Source organism: Poecilia reticulata, linkage group LG5 (assembly GCF_000633615.1).
Source record: "Poecilia reticulata strain Guanapo linkage group LG5, Guppy_female_1.0+MT, whole genome shotgun sequence".
Taxonomy (NCBI): Eukaryota; Metazoa; Chordata; class Actinopteri; order Cyprinodontiformes; family Poeciliidae; genus Poecilia; species Poecilia reticulata.
The window spans coordinates 33,348,013-33,364,128 of record NC_024335.1 but is presented as its reverse complement, the minus strand read 5'-3'; the positions used below and the strand labels follow the sequence as shown (position 1 = coordinate 33,364,128).

At 38.5% G+C, this 16,116-nt stretch overlaps 1 protein-coding gene across 1 annotated transcript; it reads right to left on the bottom strand.

Moving 5' to 3' along the window:
* Positions 1–357: 357 nt before the first annotated feature.
* eevs (2-epi-5-epi-valiolone synthase) lies at positions 358–14,333 on the bottom strand. The gene is made up of 5 exons (XM_008410576.1): positions 14,125–14,333; positions 3,792–4,425; positions 2,124–2,363; positions 962–1,214; positions 358–869 (listed from the first exon to the last, which is right to left on the bottom strand). Exons 1-5 carry the CDS (start codon positions 14,265–14,267, stop codon positions 772–774), a joined length of 1,368 nt encoding a protein of 455 aa, XP_008408798.1. The 5' UTR covers positions 14,268–14,333; the 3' UTR covers positions 358–771.
* Positions 14,334–16,116: the final 1,783 nt, after the last annotated feature.

The window sequence follows — 16,116 nt, the reverse complement described above, 5'->3', positions numbered from 1 at the left end:
AATTTTTTGTTTGACCTATTGACTCTGGTAGCAAATGTCAACAACCAGTGTCCCTGCAGCAGCGCAGCCTCTCCCAAATGCTCACAGCAGCTGCACTCATCCAGGGTCTTGGCTGGGTCCATCGCCAACTCAGTGTTTTGGCATTCCAGAGCTGGGCTGAACTGTGTCTTTCAGCCCAGACACAGAGACAGCTGTGTCTGTCTCTGTGTCAGAGACAGACACAGCTGTGTCTGTCTCTGTGACAGCTGTGACAGACACAGCTGTGTCTTTAAGGTCTTGTCCACAAACTTTCATCAGTTTTTCACAGTGTTAATGTACATTAAAAGAAAAAACAAATTTCAAAACATTCAATTCATAGTAAATAAACACACATTCTTTATTTGTAAAAACAAACAAACAACGTATTTAGTATTGTTAAGTGTATTTGACATCAGGAATAAGCAGAAAATGAGCAAGCGTTACTGGCACTTACATGATTGTAACAAAAACAAATGGAAAAAAGTTAATAAATTTTAATCCATTTACCAAACCTATGAGCAGTTTTATTTACTATGTAAACAGAAATTATGGCATTAATAATGCAGACCACTCCTGCCAGTGTAAATAAAGTTGCTCTCTGTAGTATGAAAACACAATGGGAGTATTTCCATGTTAGCCTGTAACCATGACAATGTCCCCCATGCATGTGAGCCATGCTGCAACAATCTACCTAATACAAGAAACACTTATTTGTTTAAAAACTGGACTGAGACACAATGTTGGATGTGGGAATCAAACATCACAGGTGCTGTCAGAAGACACACTCAGCTCCTCACACCACTTGATGTAAGCTCTGTGCAGGATGTCAAATGACGTGTTGTTAAAAATTTCTGCAGTAGGAGAAAGCAAATAAAAACTTTAGATTCATTGCATCTAAAGTATTACAAATTACATTGTTATTGGGCCAGTATTTGATTGTTACCTGCTTGCCCCAAACCAACAGGAAGTGGCATTCTGACCAAACCACCAGAATGCTTCAGCCTGTCCTGCAGAGACTTCTGGATTAGCTCCATGGTGAACTCCTCGTGCCAGACAGGAAGCTCCAGACCAACCATGCAGCTTATGATCCTTTGCTTTTCTTCTTCCATCAATAGGCCGCACTCATGAGACAAGTATACCATATAAGACATGTCAATGTTTACTGCTTCACCATGCAGTAAGGATGGAAGAACTTTCTGAAATACAGGGAGAAAAAATAAGCTCAGAAGAGGTTGGTTCTACTTTCAGGGAGTAAAAAAATATCCAAGTGATCGATAGACATCTAGTGCATTCATTCCAGTTTAGTCCGCTTTCATCAAACTAGTCCATTTATCTAGAAAGTCCACTTCATTTGGGGAGGTGTGAATGTGCAATTGACCTCAAATATGGACCAATAAAAGCAAATTCTACAGTGAAATCGAGATTTTACATATTTATAAGTCTAAAAAGAAACAAAGGAAGAGGAAAACCTGTTCTAACCAACACTGAAAGAAAAACAAAAAACAGGTTATCAACACAACACTAGAATGTACTAGAAGAGGTACATATCAGCACATTATCATGTGGATAATCAGCATTATCATGTGCAAATATTGGGCATGGTTAACGTTCAGATCCTCCAGTTGTAAGAGCAGCAGGGGTTGGCTGGACTTGACGCCAGTATGGAGGGGACACGGTTCTCATGCTATCCTCCACAAGATGCCGCCCCGGGCAGTTCCCCATGTTGCCCATATCAGAAACCGGCACTGACCACCACTAATGTTTGGGAATGCTACCACTAATGGGTTAAGTGCTGTCAAGCTCTTTCCTGTTCAGTTCTGCCTAAAAGAAATCAGCAAAATTATTTTTGGCATTTTTTGGGTCAATGTAAAAGAACTGAAGTAAGTCTGTTTCTATTATTTTGCTACACAAAAGAAATCTATGGGTTTCACTGAATTCAGTTCAGTTGATCAGACCAAGCAAACATAATTGAGCGATTTCCATTGTAGTGGTAATGTACCAGGGAATAATTTAATTGGATAGCACCAGACTTACAAGATGAGACTAGCAAGAATTTTAAGATTTTGTAATAGTAGTAGTATTGATAAAAAAAAGTGTCAGCTCACCATTTCTAATGCTGGACTAATAAGGTGGCCAAAATCCACAAGTCTGTTTAGATCGTCTTCCCAAAGGTTTGGAGCTAGCTCCTCTAGCATTGTTGTGATTGCCATGCGGGTTGCCTGTGATGCAATCTTAACACTACTGTGCCCATATAAAGTGTTGTCAGCCTGGAATTTAGTGTCCAACAGCATACAGCCATGTTCCTCAAGAAGCTCAAAGAGTCCCTGATGTTTCATCAAAGCCATCTGCAATGAAGGAAAAAAAAATCACTAAAGAAATTAGGTTTTAAAAAAGGCCATACTTTATGAGCAGAGTATTGAAGTGGCAGTGTTGTGTTTTCTTGACTGTTTCCTTGGGTTGTTATAAAAATGCTGCATATATATCAAACAACTTAAAAAAGAAAAGTGACTTTGCAATTTAATGCCTTGAATTGGGCATCTTTCTCCAAGAAACTTCTGCTCTTTCTGACACTCTTCCTTCAGAAAGTCATCACATGATTCCACTATTAACACTTTAACGGGTTTTTTTACTAGCATTGCATTCTGAGGTAGCTCATATAGTGAGCTACCTCAGAGCTCACTATATGAGCTACCTCATATAGGTAGCTCATATAGCTACCTATATGAGCTACCTATATGCTCATATAGGTAGCTATATGAGCTACCTATATGAGCTCATATAGCTATATGAGGTATACCTATATGAGTTATAGCTAGCTCACTATATGAGCTATTGAACCAACTAATTGCTGTTGGCTAGTCTGAAGGAGCTTAGTGGGAGAGTCATGGGGGAGGGTTGCTCCCTTATATTGCTTACATTACACAGCCCCTTTAAAATGCTGATGATTTAAATTTTTTTAATGAGATGCAAGAGAAAATGCAGAGATTTCTCCAGCTGAATGAAAAACTGCCCTTCTCCAACCTGTTGCTGGACAGTGCCAGTCAACTGACTGAAAAAATGTCTCGTACATTTCTGTCTCACTTACAAGACAAATTCTGCTCCATCAAATGCATCCATTCACCAGGATACAAAGCCTGACTAATTAACCAGCTAATGACTTATTATGCTTGTTACTCTGTACAAAAGAAAAGGTTCAAGAATGTATTCTGTTCTGTACATTGTAAAACAATACATTGTTTGACTAAAAAAATACTAAATTAATATTTTGCTCAAGTTTATATATCAGCGTAAAACCATTAAAGATGCAATTAATGTGAGAGTGATCACCAATTTTTACATAATTTTTTTTTTACAGCTGTACTGTTAATTGTTGCTTTTTGTTTCAAATAAAGTATATTGTGTTTTACATATGTTTATTATTGTATAAAATCATTACATTTGTTAAACCATTAAATTTTTTTCTCATACCAGGATCCACAGAAAGCTGTGATATGTGTAGTAGTAGCAACTGGAAATAGTTGGGGGATCATTTTGCAACTTGTTTTTTAATGACTTATTGCATGAAAAAACGTATTCATGAAATATTCATTGTGTTTCTTATTTAATGGAAACATTGCAGTTGATTTTTTTTTTACATAAGCAGAATATTGACAAAGTTTTGTGCACATTTGTAATAGCTACCATAGCTACTCACAGATTTATTAGACCAGCAGTACTATGCAACTGGTACTGCTGTTGCCTAGTACTCTGAGGTTAGAGATGAAGAATCCTACCTTTAGCATCTCTGCTAGCCCATTGGAGATGTGTCTTCTTGGAACAGTTTGCATAAACGATAGATCAAGCATTGCAGCTGCAGGTGGAATATAAGCCCCAAGTTTGTTCTTGCAGTTGGCGAAGTTTACCCCAGTCTTTGCCCCTACGCTGGCATCAATGTAGGACAGAAGTGTGGTGGGGACCCTAATGTAAGGAGTGCGCCTCCGGTACAGTGAAGCTGCCAAACCCACTATGTCTAGACAAACCCCTCCACCAATGGCAATGATGGGCTCTGTTCGACGGTCAAGAGCAAAGTTATTGACATCATCTAGAATCTTCAGAGCTGTTTCCATGGATTTGTTCCCCTCTGTGGTTGGAAGAGCCAAAATCTTGTAGACTACATTGTTAGCCTCAAGGTATTCAGTTAGCTTGGGGCCGTAGATTTTAAAGACTTCTTGGTCAATCACCACAAAACGCCTGATTGGCTTATTTGATTTTTTTATGTCCTCCAACTGTTGTGGGTCAGTGATGTGGCCCAACAAGAGAGTGTCGTTGGTTGGGTCCAGTAAGTCATGAGTTTCTATGACCTTGTAAGTAAAGGTGATGGGGCTGACCACGGTCCAAGAGGTCCCTCTGTCTGTGGTGTTTTCATAGCTGTTGCACAAGACACAAGAAAACATTATTAAAAATAATCAGATAGGTTTCAAGAGGTAAAGTTAGCCTGCATCGGTAAAAAGGAGCAAATCTTGAGAACAAAAAAAAATAGCAGGTAGCTAGTAAGATTAGCCAACCTTTCAGCTGATTTTATCAAATAATAACCACTCAAACTGTAAATGTTCTTATTTGAAGGATACAACGGGATATTAGTTGACACAAAATCCAAAGTTGGTGTTCTGGCTCACTCAACTGAACTCTTAGCATTTAAATCAGTTCCACTCAGTTTACTAGTTGAAATGCTAACTGATTTAATAAATGTTTTAATCAAGATACATTATTGAGTAAAAAATAATATCCTGCTGCAAACAGCAACTTCAAAGAGGTTTCTTGTGAAAGTGTAGACATTTTATATTTGCTAATACAACTCTGTATCCCACAGTTAAACATTTTCAATTTATCCCTAGTGGGGTCACAAAGGGTGCTGGTGCCCAGTGGTGGTTTCTGATATGGGAGAAATAGGCAACTGCCCTGGCGGCATCTTGTGCCTTGAGGTTTTTACACTAGAAGGAAAGCAGTCTTCACTCCACCATGCTCTGCAGCGTAGTGCATACTCGTAGGTTAATTTGCCCTTTTCAGTGTCTGGCAGGCTGCCAGAGGTGGGTCAGGATTTTCAAATACTACTGGTAGGGTGTGCTGTGGTGGCGCAGGGATTGAGCACAACCCACATTTGGAGGCCCTAGTTCTCAATGTGGCTGTTGCAGGTTCGCTTCCTGGCTTTTACTGAACGTCTTCCCCTTCTCTCATTAGCCACTTTTCTGTCAATTCACTATCAAATAATGGACACTAGAGCCAATGCAACTTTTTTCCCCAGAAAATATCACTGGCAGTCAATAATCTTAATACCAACGTAAATTGCAGTACATAATCTACTTTTATTTCAAAACAAAAACAACACTGACAACAAAGGTCACACATTCATGGTACTTTGCACAGAAGGTGAAGTGTCTTTGGTGCTGCTCTTATTTCCACCAATGTGTACATGAAGGAAGGGCTGTTCCACAACAAGGAGAAAGGCTTCAACACCGGCTCCCATCTTTGGCAAAATGCTAAGACGACAAATAAATATTATTAATATATAGCACACCTACATTCAATAGCAAACAAAGCCAATGAGAAAGTGCTTCTACAAAGAAGTAGGATCATTACAGCAACCACATACCTGCACATACAAGATAAAGCATAAAGCATAACAACGTCAAAAATAGTTACCATGAACACAACTCAGACATTAAGTGTTACATTATCATTAGGTATTATAGAAATTAGTCAGCTTATGTAGTGTGTTGAGAAACAGTAATAAAAGATGAACACACCCCTTTTTTCCCAATCAGAATTGATCTTCTCTTTTGTTTTCTTTTTTATTATTATTTTTATTGTTCATAGACGTATTTGTCATGTGCATGTATCTTCTTGCCAGTGGGGGCGCTCTCGTGCCGCTGTGGGTCTAACAGAGAGAACGAGTCTCCTGACTCTGGGCATGAGCGGCGGCTCAGAATAAACAAGCTCTTGCCAGAGATACACTGTTACGACTCGCTTCCTCTGTGATCCACAGGTGGTATAAACGGCAACTTTTTATGGGCCATTTGAGATGTTCTGTAAATATATAATGATTAGTCAATGTTGTATTTGTATTGCATAGTGTTGTAGTATTTTTATTTCTCTTAAATATGTACTTATTTGTGGTGGGCTTGATCTTTTTTTAAAACCTCTGTAACGGTTATAACTGCCCGACGTTAATGATTAGGAGAACCGTTATAACTGACGGCGTTTACTGTGTATTAGGTGGAGTGTTTTTTTCAGTTTGGTTATGTTAATTTAGGATTAGATTTTCTTCATTTTTTGCTATTATGTTATTTTATTTGTAAATTTTGTTTTATTTTATTTATTTGGAATCTCTGGATGTCGATTGAATTTGAATTGTATTTTATGTATCTGTTTATTTGCTTTTTTTAATCAGAATAAATGAGCTCTTGCCAGAGATGCACTGTTATGACTCGCTTCCTCTGATCCACAGATCTGGTTGCACAGGATTAATCTGCCTGTGCAACACTTGATACTGGCCCCAGATTCCCCTGGGTCTGGTGCTGGTAACAATTGGGGGCTACTTCTGGGATTCCAAGTGTCTTGCCAGGAGAGGTTGGTGCGGAGACGACGAGAGACGGTTACTGAGGCTTCAGGGAAGGCTGCATTGAATGTGTCATCCAGAGAGCCAAAGCAACCAGTGAAACGTCAGCATGGCTACCATCAATCCACGGTGAACACTCATATTCAACATACAAAAAAAACTTTGTACATTGAGTACAGAACAGTTGCAGATAGTTGTGACTTCGATTAATGATGAAAGTACCACTCATGCTCATGATTTAAGTGAAACCCGAACTGTACGATTTAATTATTGACTTTGTTAAAAGTGAGAAGCTGAAAGCGTCGGAGGATGAAGGCATTGCTCAGCTCCTCCTTTTAGAAGAACTGATTAGTAACCTGCTCGTCACTGATGTCGGTGCAACTGGAGATGATCCAACCACACTGTCAAGAACTGATAATGTGCCAGCTGGTCGGACTGGTTGTCCTGCCTCACTTCAGCTGGATCTCATCGACTCAGGCCTGCAGACTGCTACTCAAGATACAGACATTTCCTTGCAGCCAAGACAGACAGCAGGAAGTTCCACTGCTGACATACCAACAACAGCAAGTGAAATGGGTAAGAGGAGCCCCTCTCCTAGTGTAGGAGACAAGGTGTTGAGGTTAAATGATGTTGTAGCTTTATTTCCACGCAGAGTTTAAGATTCATGGACAAATCTCTGATTTTGGTTCTGATGTGTCATACAGTAACCTATGTAAACAAATGGACGAAGGACTACATGAAGGTTTTACCGACATGGAAATAATTTGCACAATCTTAAAGATAATGAAGCCAGGTAAATTCAAGGAAATGTTATCTAACAAATGTGATTTAAACATCGATGAGCTTCAGCGGTTCCTACGCTCACATATCAGAGATAAAAATAGTACTGAGTTTTTCCAAGATTTAAGTAATGCAAGGCAACATGAGAAAGAGAGTGCACAGTAATTTCTGTACAGAATAATGGAACTTAAGCAGGGTGTCCTTTTTGAGTCAGCGCAACCTGGGCCAGATTTTAGCTATGATAAGAAACTGATACAGGGTACATTTTTGCACACATTGTACCAAGGATTGAATGAAAAAAAGTTATGTCAGGTATGACCTTAAACCTTTCCTTCTCGACTTGCAGGTTAGTGATGATTTCCTGTTAGAACAGATCACAAAGTCTACAAGTGAAGAGGCAGAGACTGAGACGTCTTGGGTTAGCATCGAAGACTTGACCTGTGACTGTAGGTGCAGCCCAACTTGAAAATACTGATTCAAAGCAAGATGACACTGAATTGCAAGCCAATTGTGCTAAAATAAAAGCCACATGGCATTTATTGTGCAAACCAGAGCTTTCAGTGGAAAAACAAAAGTTCCAGGTACTTTTAATGCCATACAAATATGAGACAGAAACATGGATTATATCTTTATATAGATCTGTCTATTGATTATAGATTAATAGTTTTACTGGACATAAATGACAAAGAACAAATCTGGTTCTTAATCAAATCCTAATGAGTCAAATTGAAAGTGTCATGGAGTCATCAGCCTCATGACATTAACACTGACATGAAAAAATAATATTGAAGAAATAAATATATCAAATCTAATTAAAAACATAAATAAGTGATCAGTTCTTTACTGTTATGGTCTGTAAGATATATTTATTCTCAGTACTAGATGTGGTCTCAACAAACCCATGACATTTCAACAATATTATTTTACCTTTTATCTGGAAATAGTGTCTGTTTATTCTTGCCATACAGTCTCTGTATTTATTATTGCTCTAAAGGTCTTGCCATACCAGTTTATTCCTCTGTATTTACTTTAGTTTCTTAGTTTATTCTTGCATTTTGTTCTTAATTCATTTCCATTTAGTTTTATTTGATTAGTATTATCCTCTCTTGGTTTATTGCTATGTCCACTTTAGTTTCTTTTCTGTTTTTAGATTTATTTTATCATTTATTGACGCTCACCATAACTAATTTTCACTCATCACCTGCTGCGCCACCTAATCATCATGTGTTTCACATCATGTGTTAATTTTTCACTGTTCAGCGTCGGATTCTCTGTTTTTATGCCATAATTCACATCTAGTTCGTCGCTCGGTTTTATATCCGGCTTCTCTTGTTTCAGAGTTTTGCTCAATGTGCGCGTCTTTTTTGTTTTTAAGCCCCTAAGGTGCAGGGCGGTCGGGAAGAGTATTCGATGGGGAAAAGGCAGACTGACATAAACCTTTTAAAACAACGGAAACAATTTCGGTATTCTGATTATTGAAATTTMAAARTGCTGTGTTGTTCTATCACCCCAGTTTCATACCGGACCATTTACAGCACCGTGTTAACGCTATAAAATGAACGCTCTCTATCGTGGTATCACCATGGAGGGATTTCTTTATTCCTTTATTTAAATTGGTTCATTTTTCAGAGGGATACACAGTGAGGGTATTGTGATTTTAGCTACCAGTAGCAGAACGAAGCTGCGCCAAGAAGCTAACAGAAGCTAACAAACACTGAATAGAAGAAGAGCTGCCATCGATACAGTTGCAGCCAAGCATGATTTAATGTTACACAATACAGTTTTACCAAGTTGCTCAAAGTTTAAACTKKYATTGTTGTKSATTTAAGGYGTAAAGTTTACCTTCGACCAAACGCCCCCCAAAGGCATCCCAGCGCCCCCCTTTTGTAAAAATGTCCACCAGCGCCCYCTGCYATCCTCTGAACGCCCCCTGGGGGGCGGTACCACCCACGTTGAGAACCGCTACTCTAAGTGTTACTCACGGAGCAGTTGAGGCTTTGGTTTCTGCCGTTCAGATTTCAACCTCTGATGAGACTACAAATTGCAATGTTAGGACTGGCAATAAAGGTGTAATCATTCCAGCAGGCCATATTTGTGAAGTGGAATGGCCAAGAGGTGGTTAAATGCTATTCCAGCCTAGTGTTTAAAATAACTGCCCTGAAGGTCTAGAGCTTTTTCCAGCTCTTGTTGAGGTTCTCAGTGGGTTAACAGCTGTTGTTAAAATACCCATTCAAAACCCCACTAAACATGACATCTACCTTGGTAAGAGAACAGTTATAGGAAATTTAGAGAAGGTCACAGAGGTGAATCCAGCTCAGTACAACCAAAATGATTAATGGACAACCCCTCATCTTCCTGTAAACTCATGCACAGCACAGGTAATACCAGAAAGCAGTGAGACACAAGATGAGACCTGTCTGAAGTGGCATCCTCCTGTTGATTTGTCTCACTTGGGGGAGAATGAACAGAAATTAGTCAGGAATATGTTGTATGAGGAGTCGGAAGTCTTTGCTAGGCAAATTTGCAGTTGAAAATTCACCTTAAGGATGAAACACCTGTCCAGATGTCCTATAATGCAATTCCTAAACCCCTATACAAGGAGGTGAAAGAATAAGTCCAAAATCTTCTTGACCATGATTGGATTAGGAAATTCACCTCACCATATTCTTCCCCTGTCGTCTGTCAGAAAGAAAGATCAGAGTTTACGACTCTGCATTGATTTTAGAAAACTGAACCAAAAAACTATTGCTGACCGTCACCCACTTCCACGTATCCAAGATCTGTTGGACAATCTGGGGGGTTAGTCTTGGTTTTCACTACTTGACCAAGGCAGTGCATACCATCAAGGCTTTGTTGATGAGAGTTCAGGGCACATGACTGCATTCAGCACACCTTGGGGCTTGTATGAGTGGGTCCGCCTCCCATTTGGCCATACGAATGCCCCAGCTGCTTTCCAAAGGTGCATGGAAGGGGTCCTTGATGGTCTGAGGGATGAGTGCTACTCTCCATATTTGGATGATGTGCTTTGTTTTTCCAGAACTTTCCAGGATCACATCGATGATTTAAGACTTGTGCTTTGCCGCCTGCGAGAACATGGTGTCAAAATGCGACCAAAAATAATAATTTTTTTTAAACGTCAGGTCAGATATGTTGGCCGATTAGTAACTGGTGAAAGTGTTCAGATTGACCCACAAGATCTTGAGGCAGTGAAAAAACGTCAAGACAGAGAACCATCAATGGAGAATGAAGTGGAAAATGGAGGGGATAGTTCCGAACCTGGCATGCACACACCAGAGGAAGAAGTGCTGCCAGTAAGGAGGTCAGCCAGACCTGTAAAACCTAGAGATCTTCACATATGACCACCTGGGTCAACCATCCTATCACCCATTGCAACCTGGAGTAAATCTGATGATTGCATGTCTGCCTTGCCCCATACTCTCTTACCCTGCTACCTTTGACTGTATGCCAATTTGGACATTTTAGGACAATGACACTTTGACAAATAATAGATATTTCAAGCGACAAACCTGACTTTTTATAGTTATATTTGCTAGTTCTACTCTAGATGTCTGGAGACATCTTTTAAAATGGGGGAGAGTGTAGTGTGTTTAGATACAGTAAAATAAAATAAATACACCCCTTTTTTTCAATCAGAATTCGTCTTGTCTTGTTTTCTTTTATATTATTATTATTTTTATTGTTCATAGACGTATTTGTCATGTGCATGTATCTTCTTGCCAGTGGGGGCGCTCTCGTGCCGCTGTGGGTCTAACAGAGAGAACGAGTCTCCTGACTCTGGGCATGAGCGGCGGCTCAGAATAAACAAGCTCTTGCCAGAGATACACTGTTACGACTCGCTTCCTCTGTGATCCACAGGTGGTATAAACGGCAACTTTTTATGGGACATTTGAGATGTTCTGTAAATATATAATGTCGTGTTTGCATTGCGTAGTGTTGTAGTATTTTTATTTCTCTTAAAAATGTACTTATTTGTGGTGGGTTTTATCTTTTTTATAACCTCTGTAACGGTTATAACTGCCCGACGTTAATGATTAGGAGAACCGTTATAACTGACGGATGTTGATGTTTACTGTGTGTTAGGTGGAGTGTTTTTTTTTCTTTTCAGTTTGATTATGTTAATTTAGGATTAGATTTTCTTCATTTTTTTTGCTATTATGTTATTTTATTTGTGAATTTTGTTTTATTTTATTTATTTGTGGAAACTGGATGTCGATTGAATTTGAATTGTATTGTAATTGTATTTTATGTATCTGTTTGTTTTTTTGTAATCAGAATAAACGAGCTCTTGCCAGAGATGCACTGTTAGGACTCGCTTCCTCTGATCCACAGATCTGGTTGCACAGGATTCATCTGCCTGTGCAACACTTGATACTGGCCCCAGATTCCCCTAGTTGGGTGCCGGTAACACTTACAGAAACATTGTGGACAGCAATAAAAGTCGTGCCAACCTGCCAGAAGAAACGTGTTGAAGTCGTCATAACAGGCTTCAGTCACCAACATGATGTACTAATGAAGAAAGAAACATTTTGGCAGTTTTTAGATGTGCCACAGGTACAAAACATCAGAGTCAAATGGCTCAATTGCCTCCTAATTGCGTAGAGAAGTTCTCCAGAGTCCTGCTAATGACCTAATTACTGTATTCGGGTGTGATGCAGCAGCGGCACATCTAAATGTTGCAGGACAGTGGCCCTCCAGGACTGGAGTTTGACACCTGTGGCTGAGATCAAGCCAACGGTCCAGCACAGTCACTCTCCCCATTATGCAGTCTACAGCCAAAAACGTAAAGAAAACGACCTCCGCAGCTAAATAATGTTAACTCAAATGGCCTTCAGATTTTTCTGACAATTTCAATGTTTGGTTAACCACCCGACACCTCATGCTACACCTGCTTGGCTAGCTCTAGCTTCTAACAAAATAATAAACAGTCATATATAACGTAATATCCAAACAAATAAACGTACGTTAAGTGAACTATGTATATGAATTGATACTCTTGTGCAAACGGAAAATTAATGCATCCATAAAAAATAGTCAAAAACACGATCATTTTAACATGGAACTTACCTTGTTATGATGAGCTCCAGACAAGACGACATACTGCTGCCTCCGCAAACACCTGACGTCACAAATACGTTGCAATTGTGGGAGGAGCTATCTGGTATTGATTTCTAATCAACACTAGACCGAATTGGTGTTAGTGTTAATTTAGAAATCAGACAGACCAGACAGAATTGCTTTTATTTAACACTGGAATAACACCAACTCTTTAGGGAAACTAACACTCATGTTGTTGAATTAGACCAAACTTATTGTTGAATTAACACTGTATTTTTAACATACAACAACACTGGAAATCAAACACTTTTGAATTTGCTGTGTACTTATTCAGCACTAAAACATATAAACTTATAAATTCACATCATAGTTATGCTAAATGATCCTGGACACACCCACACCCAGCGAACTTAGACCTTGACAGCACTGTCAAAGTATCTCATCATGTTCTCAGACACAGGAGCATGGTGACAGGTTGAACTAGTTTTTGGCACACCTTCAAATCCCAACTTGTTAGTTTTTATATTTCCCTGAAAGAGTACCATTTTTAATTCTGTTTTGACTAATTGATGTGATTTGTTGCTAGATTATTCCAAAAACAATCTACATAATGGCACCAGGCAAGAGCAGAGGATTTAATATCTAGTATCTAGAGTAGAGTATGAAGACTGTGCTTTATGTAAGAAGTTTTCCAAAAAGGAAACTCAAATAAAAAATTTGGTGACACGAGACTGAGGAATATGTATAAGAAGAGTAGTTCTGCTGTGCAGGAAAAGATTTAGCTAACTCAAACACTACATTCAACTTATTTTGAATGGTCATTTAATAACTTGAATTACTTGAATAAACATATTTTTTGATACAAAACACAACAATCATTTACTAATTGAACCATACATCTAATGATTAGTTTTTTCCCACCAAAGATACCCATAAAACCAACATCCATACTTTCTGCTCTGGTATCGTGGACGTTTCCAGAAATACCTTTTTTTGACATGACATGTTATGCAGATACATCTTTATTTTGTATTTTTAAATCCTTCTGAGGAAACCAACAATTGCCTCTAAAATAAAGGGATTTAAATAAATAATAGTAATCCAAATATCCAATAAAACACTATCTTCCTCATGATGCATAAGCCAGTGTTTGTGAGCAGCCTGCTGGTTACAATTTTATTTACGATTTTGATGCAAAGTCCTCAAGACCTTTAAAAAAATATGACCTGTTTTGTCCAAAGTGCAATTGTCAATCATACAAATAAACTAAACTTCCTCTCTAATTTTATATGAATTATGCCCCTTACTGTATTACCTTTTTTATGAAATTATTTTACCTCTATTTTGCATAAAATGGACTTTGGTTTTTGAAAAATACCACAGCCAGCAGATGTTGCCAAAGTGCTTGGGAAAGTCTCAAATATTTCTAACGTGTGAATACTTATCTAACAGAGGTTTATGAACACCAGACAATAAATCACTTATGCAATAGCATTTTTTAAATTAAGTAACTTAACAAAGAATTATTTAACAAAGGTTAAGTAGTTCTTGATCCAAGGAAGCAGATCTTTGCACAAACACAACATACAAAAAAAGAACAAAGCAGTCTTAGCTTCAATTATGTGTATGACACACACACAAACAGGTATACTTACAGTTTTGCGTCCGAGACACAGTCAACTGCGTCCTTATTGATCTTCTTCCCCAGTTTGCTCTTCCATGTACTTTTGACCCGCACTAAACTAAACTCGGTTTTCTTGCCTTCGGCATTGCTGTTCCCCTCATGAACTTTTCCCATTTTATTTTTTTAAAGCTCAAGTTGCTAACAGGGAAGAGCTTGCAACAGTTTCTGTGAAGATCCTTCCCAGAGAGGCTTTATATACAGAACAGTTTTTAGAGGATGCCACTGAGACAAGGGAGGAGTTTCTATTAATTCCCATCACATGCCAATACATGTGTTTTGTATAATTGTGAGATAACACCTGTTTTTGCAAACTGAAAATGTGACCTTTTTTGACACCGGCACACTTAATTATTGAAAGAATTCACCAAAAAATTGGAAAATGCCATTTTTATTTAAACAAAAACCATTTGTAGTAGAGATTAGGAAAACACACTCACTGCTGTGTACATAGTTGCACAATTTTACAACAGCTCAAAGTGATGAAAACAAGGATTAGGGATCCATGGAGTGAAATGTTGGAATATCAAGTATTGATAAGCAGTCTTCATGCTTATCAGATGGAGCAGCGCCAGAGTTTCTTTTCATAACCGGTTTGTCAAGCTCCAGAGGTCCAACTGTTCTCATAAGCTGCAATGGAACAAAAGTGTGAAATTTATTATCTGGCCTTGTTTATGAGAACATACCAACTGCACTGATGTCTCCACTCATTTAGCACTCATTTATTCAGATGCAACCAGATAAAGTTTTTATTGACCAAAGTTCAATTCTTGGTATAGTTACATGAAACCTAAGTTTCTTTTAACTAGATTAACTTGATTAGATATGTGGATTGATATTTCTTAGAAAAGTGTTGGATCAGCCATTTGTTTGACAGATGAAGATTGGTTTATGTTCAGAGGTGCAGCACCATGTTGTTTCTCAATCTGCAACAAATTAGGATACACCAAGCAAAAAGACTTAATTTTATTTCCCATTTGACCTTTTTTAATCTAAACATAAAACAGTCCTGTCATTGTCAAAAAGTAATTCTGCAACTGTATCAGTAACATGCTAAGCTGTGAAAGTTTAGAAATTCCTGCAACGTTTCTTCCTCGCAGCGTTTAAGGGTAACTGCAAAAACACGAATGACTTCAGGGCAAATTCCAACCTCCGTTGAGACAGCTTCATTTGTTTGATGTTTTTTCAAAGAAGCATCAATTGAGTTTGTTTGAGTGCTTCATGTTTAATCTCATTAAACAACCATAGTCTAATCTCCAATATTAGCTAAATTCAGGAATTTTTGTGACCCCTGAACTTTGGCACTGAGACAAGTTAAGTAGGTAACTTATAATTTTTTTGTATATTTGTTGATGCTCTCACTAAATCATGGCAGCATATTATTAGAATCTGTGAAAAAAAGAGGTTTTCTGCCTTCTCCCAGTGCTAACTAGAAACAACCAATAAATGACAGGAGCAGGGCCGTGCAGAGGCCATTAAAGGGGCAGGTGCTCAAAAAAAGGGGCACATCTAACCACATTTTAGGACAGAATATTAAAGTCACACATCGTTCAGAGTTTAATAAACAATGATAAATTACAAATTGTGAGATATACAACTAGATTTATTACATCTTAACATAAAAACAAAAGCTGCCTTGTTGTCAGGTTCGGTGGTTTGTTGTTTTGTTTCTTGTTTTTTTGTTGTTGTTTTGGAAGCATGCTGCTTCCCACCTCCTCCACCAGATGCCACCTGGGAGCAGAGCCCCTGGAGAAGCGTAGTCGAACCCGGAGACACATCTGTGGCACATTATCTGACAGATGCTGTGGATATTTAAGAAGCGGCGAGCTGACACGTCTTTGCCTGAGTGTTTGCTTACCTTGGTAACAAATTGTTCCAGAGAAAGGCCCTCTGAGTATTTCCTCGAGTTAATCGCTTCCTGTGTTTTTATTCCTCTTGTCAGGTTTACCTGGAGTCCTCCGGAGTT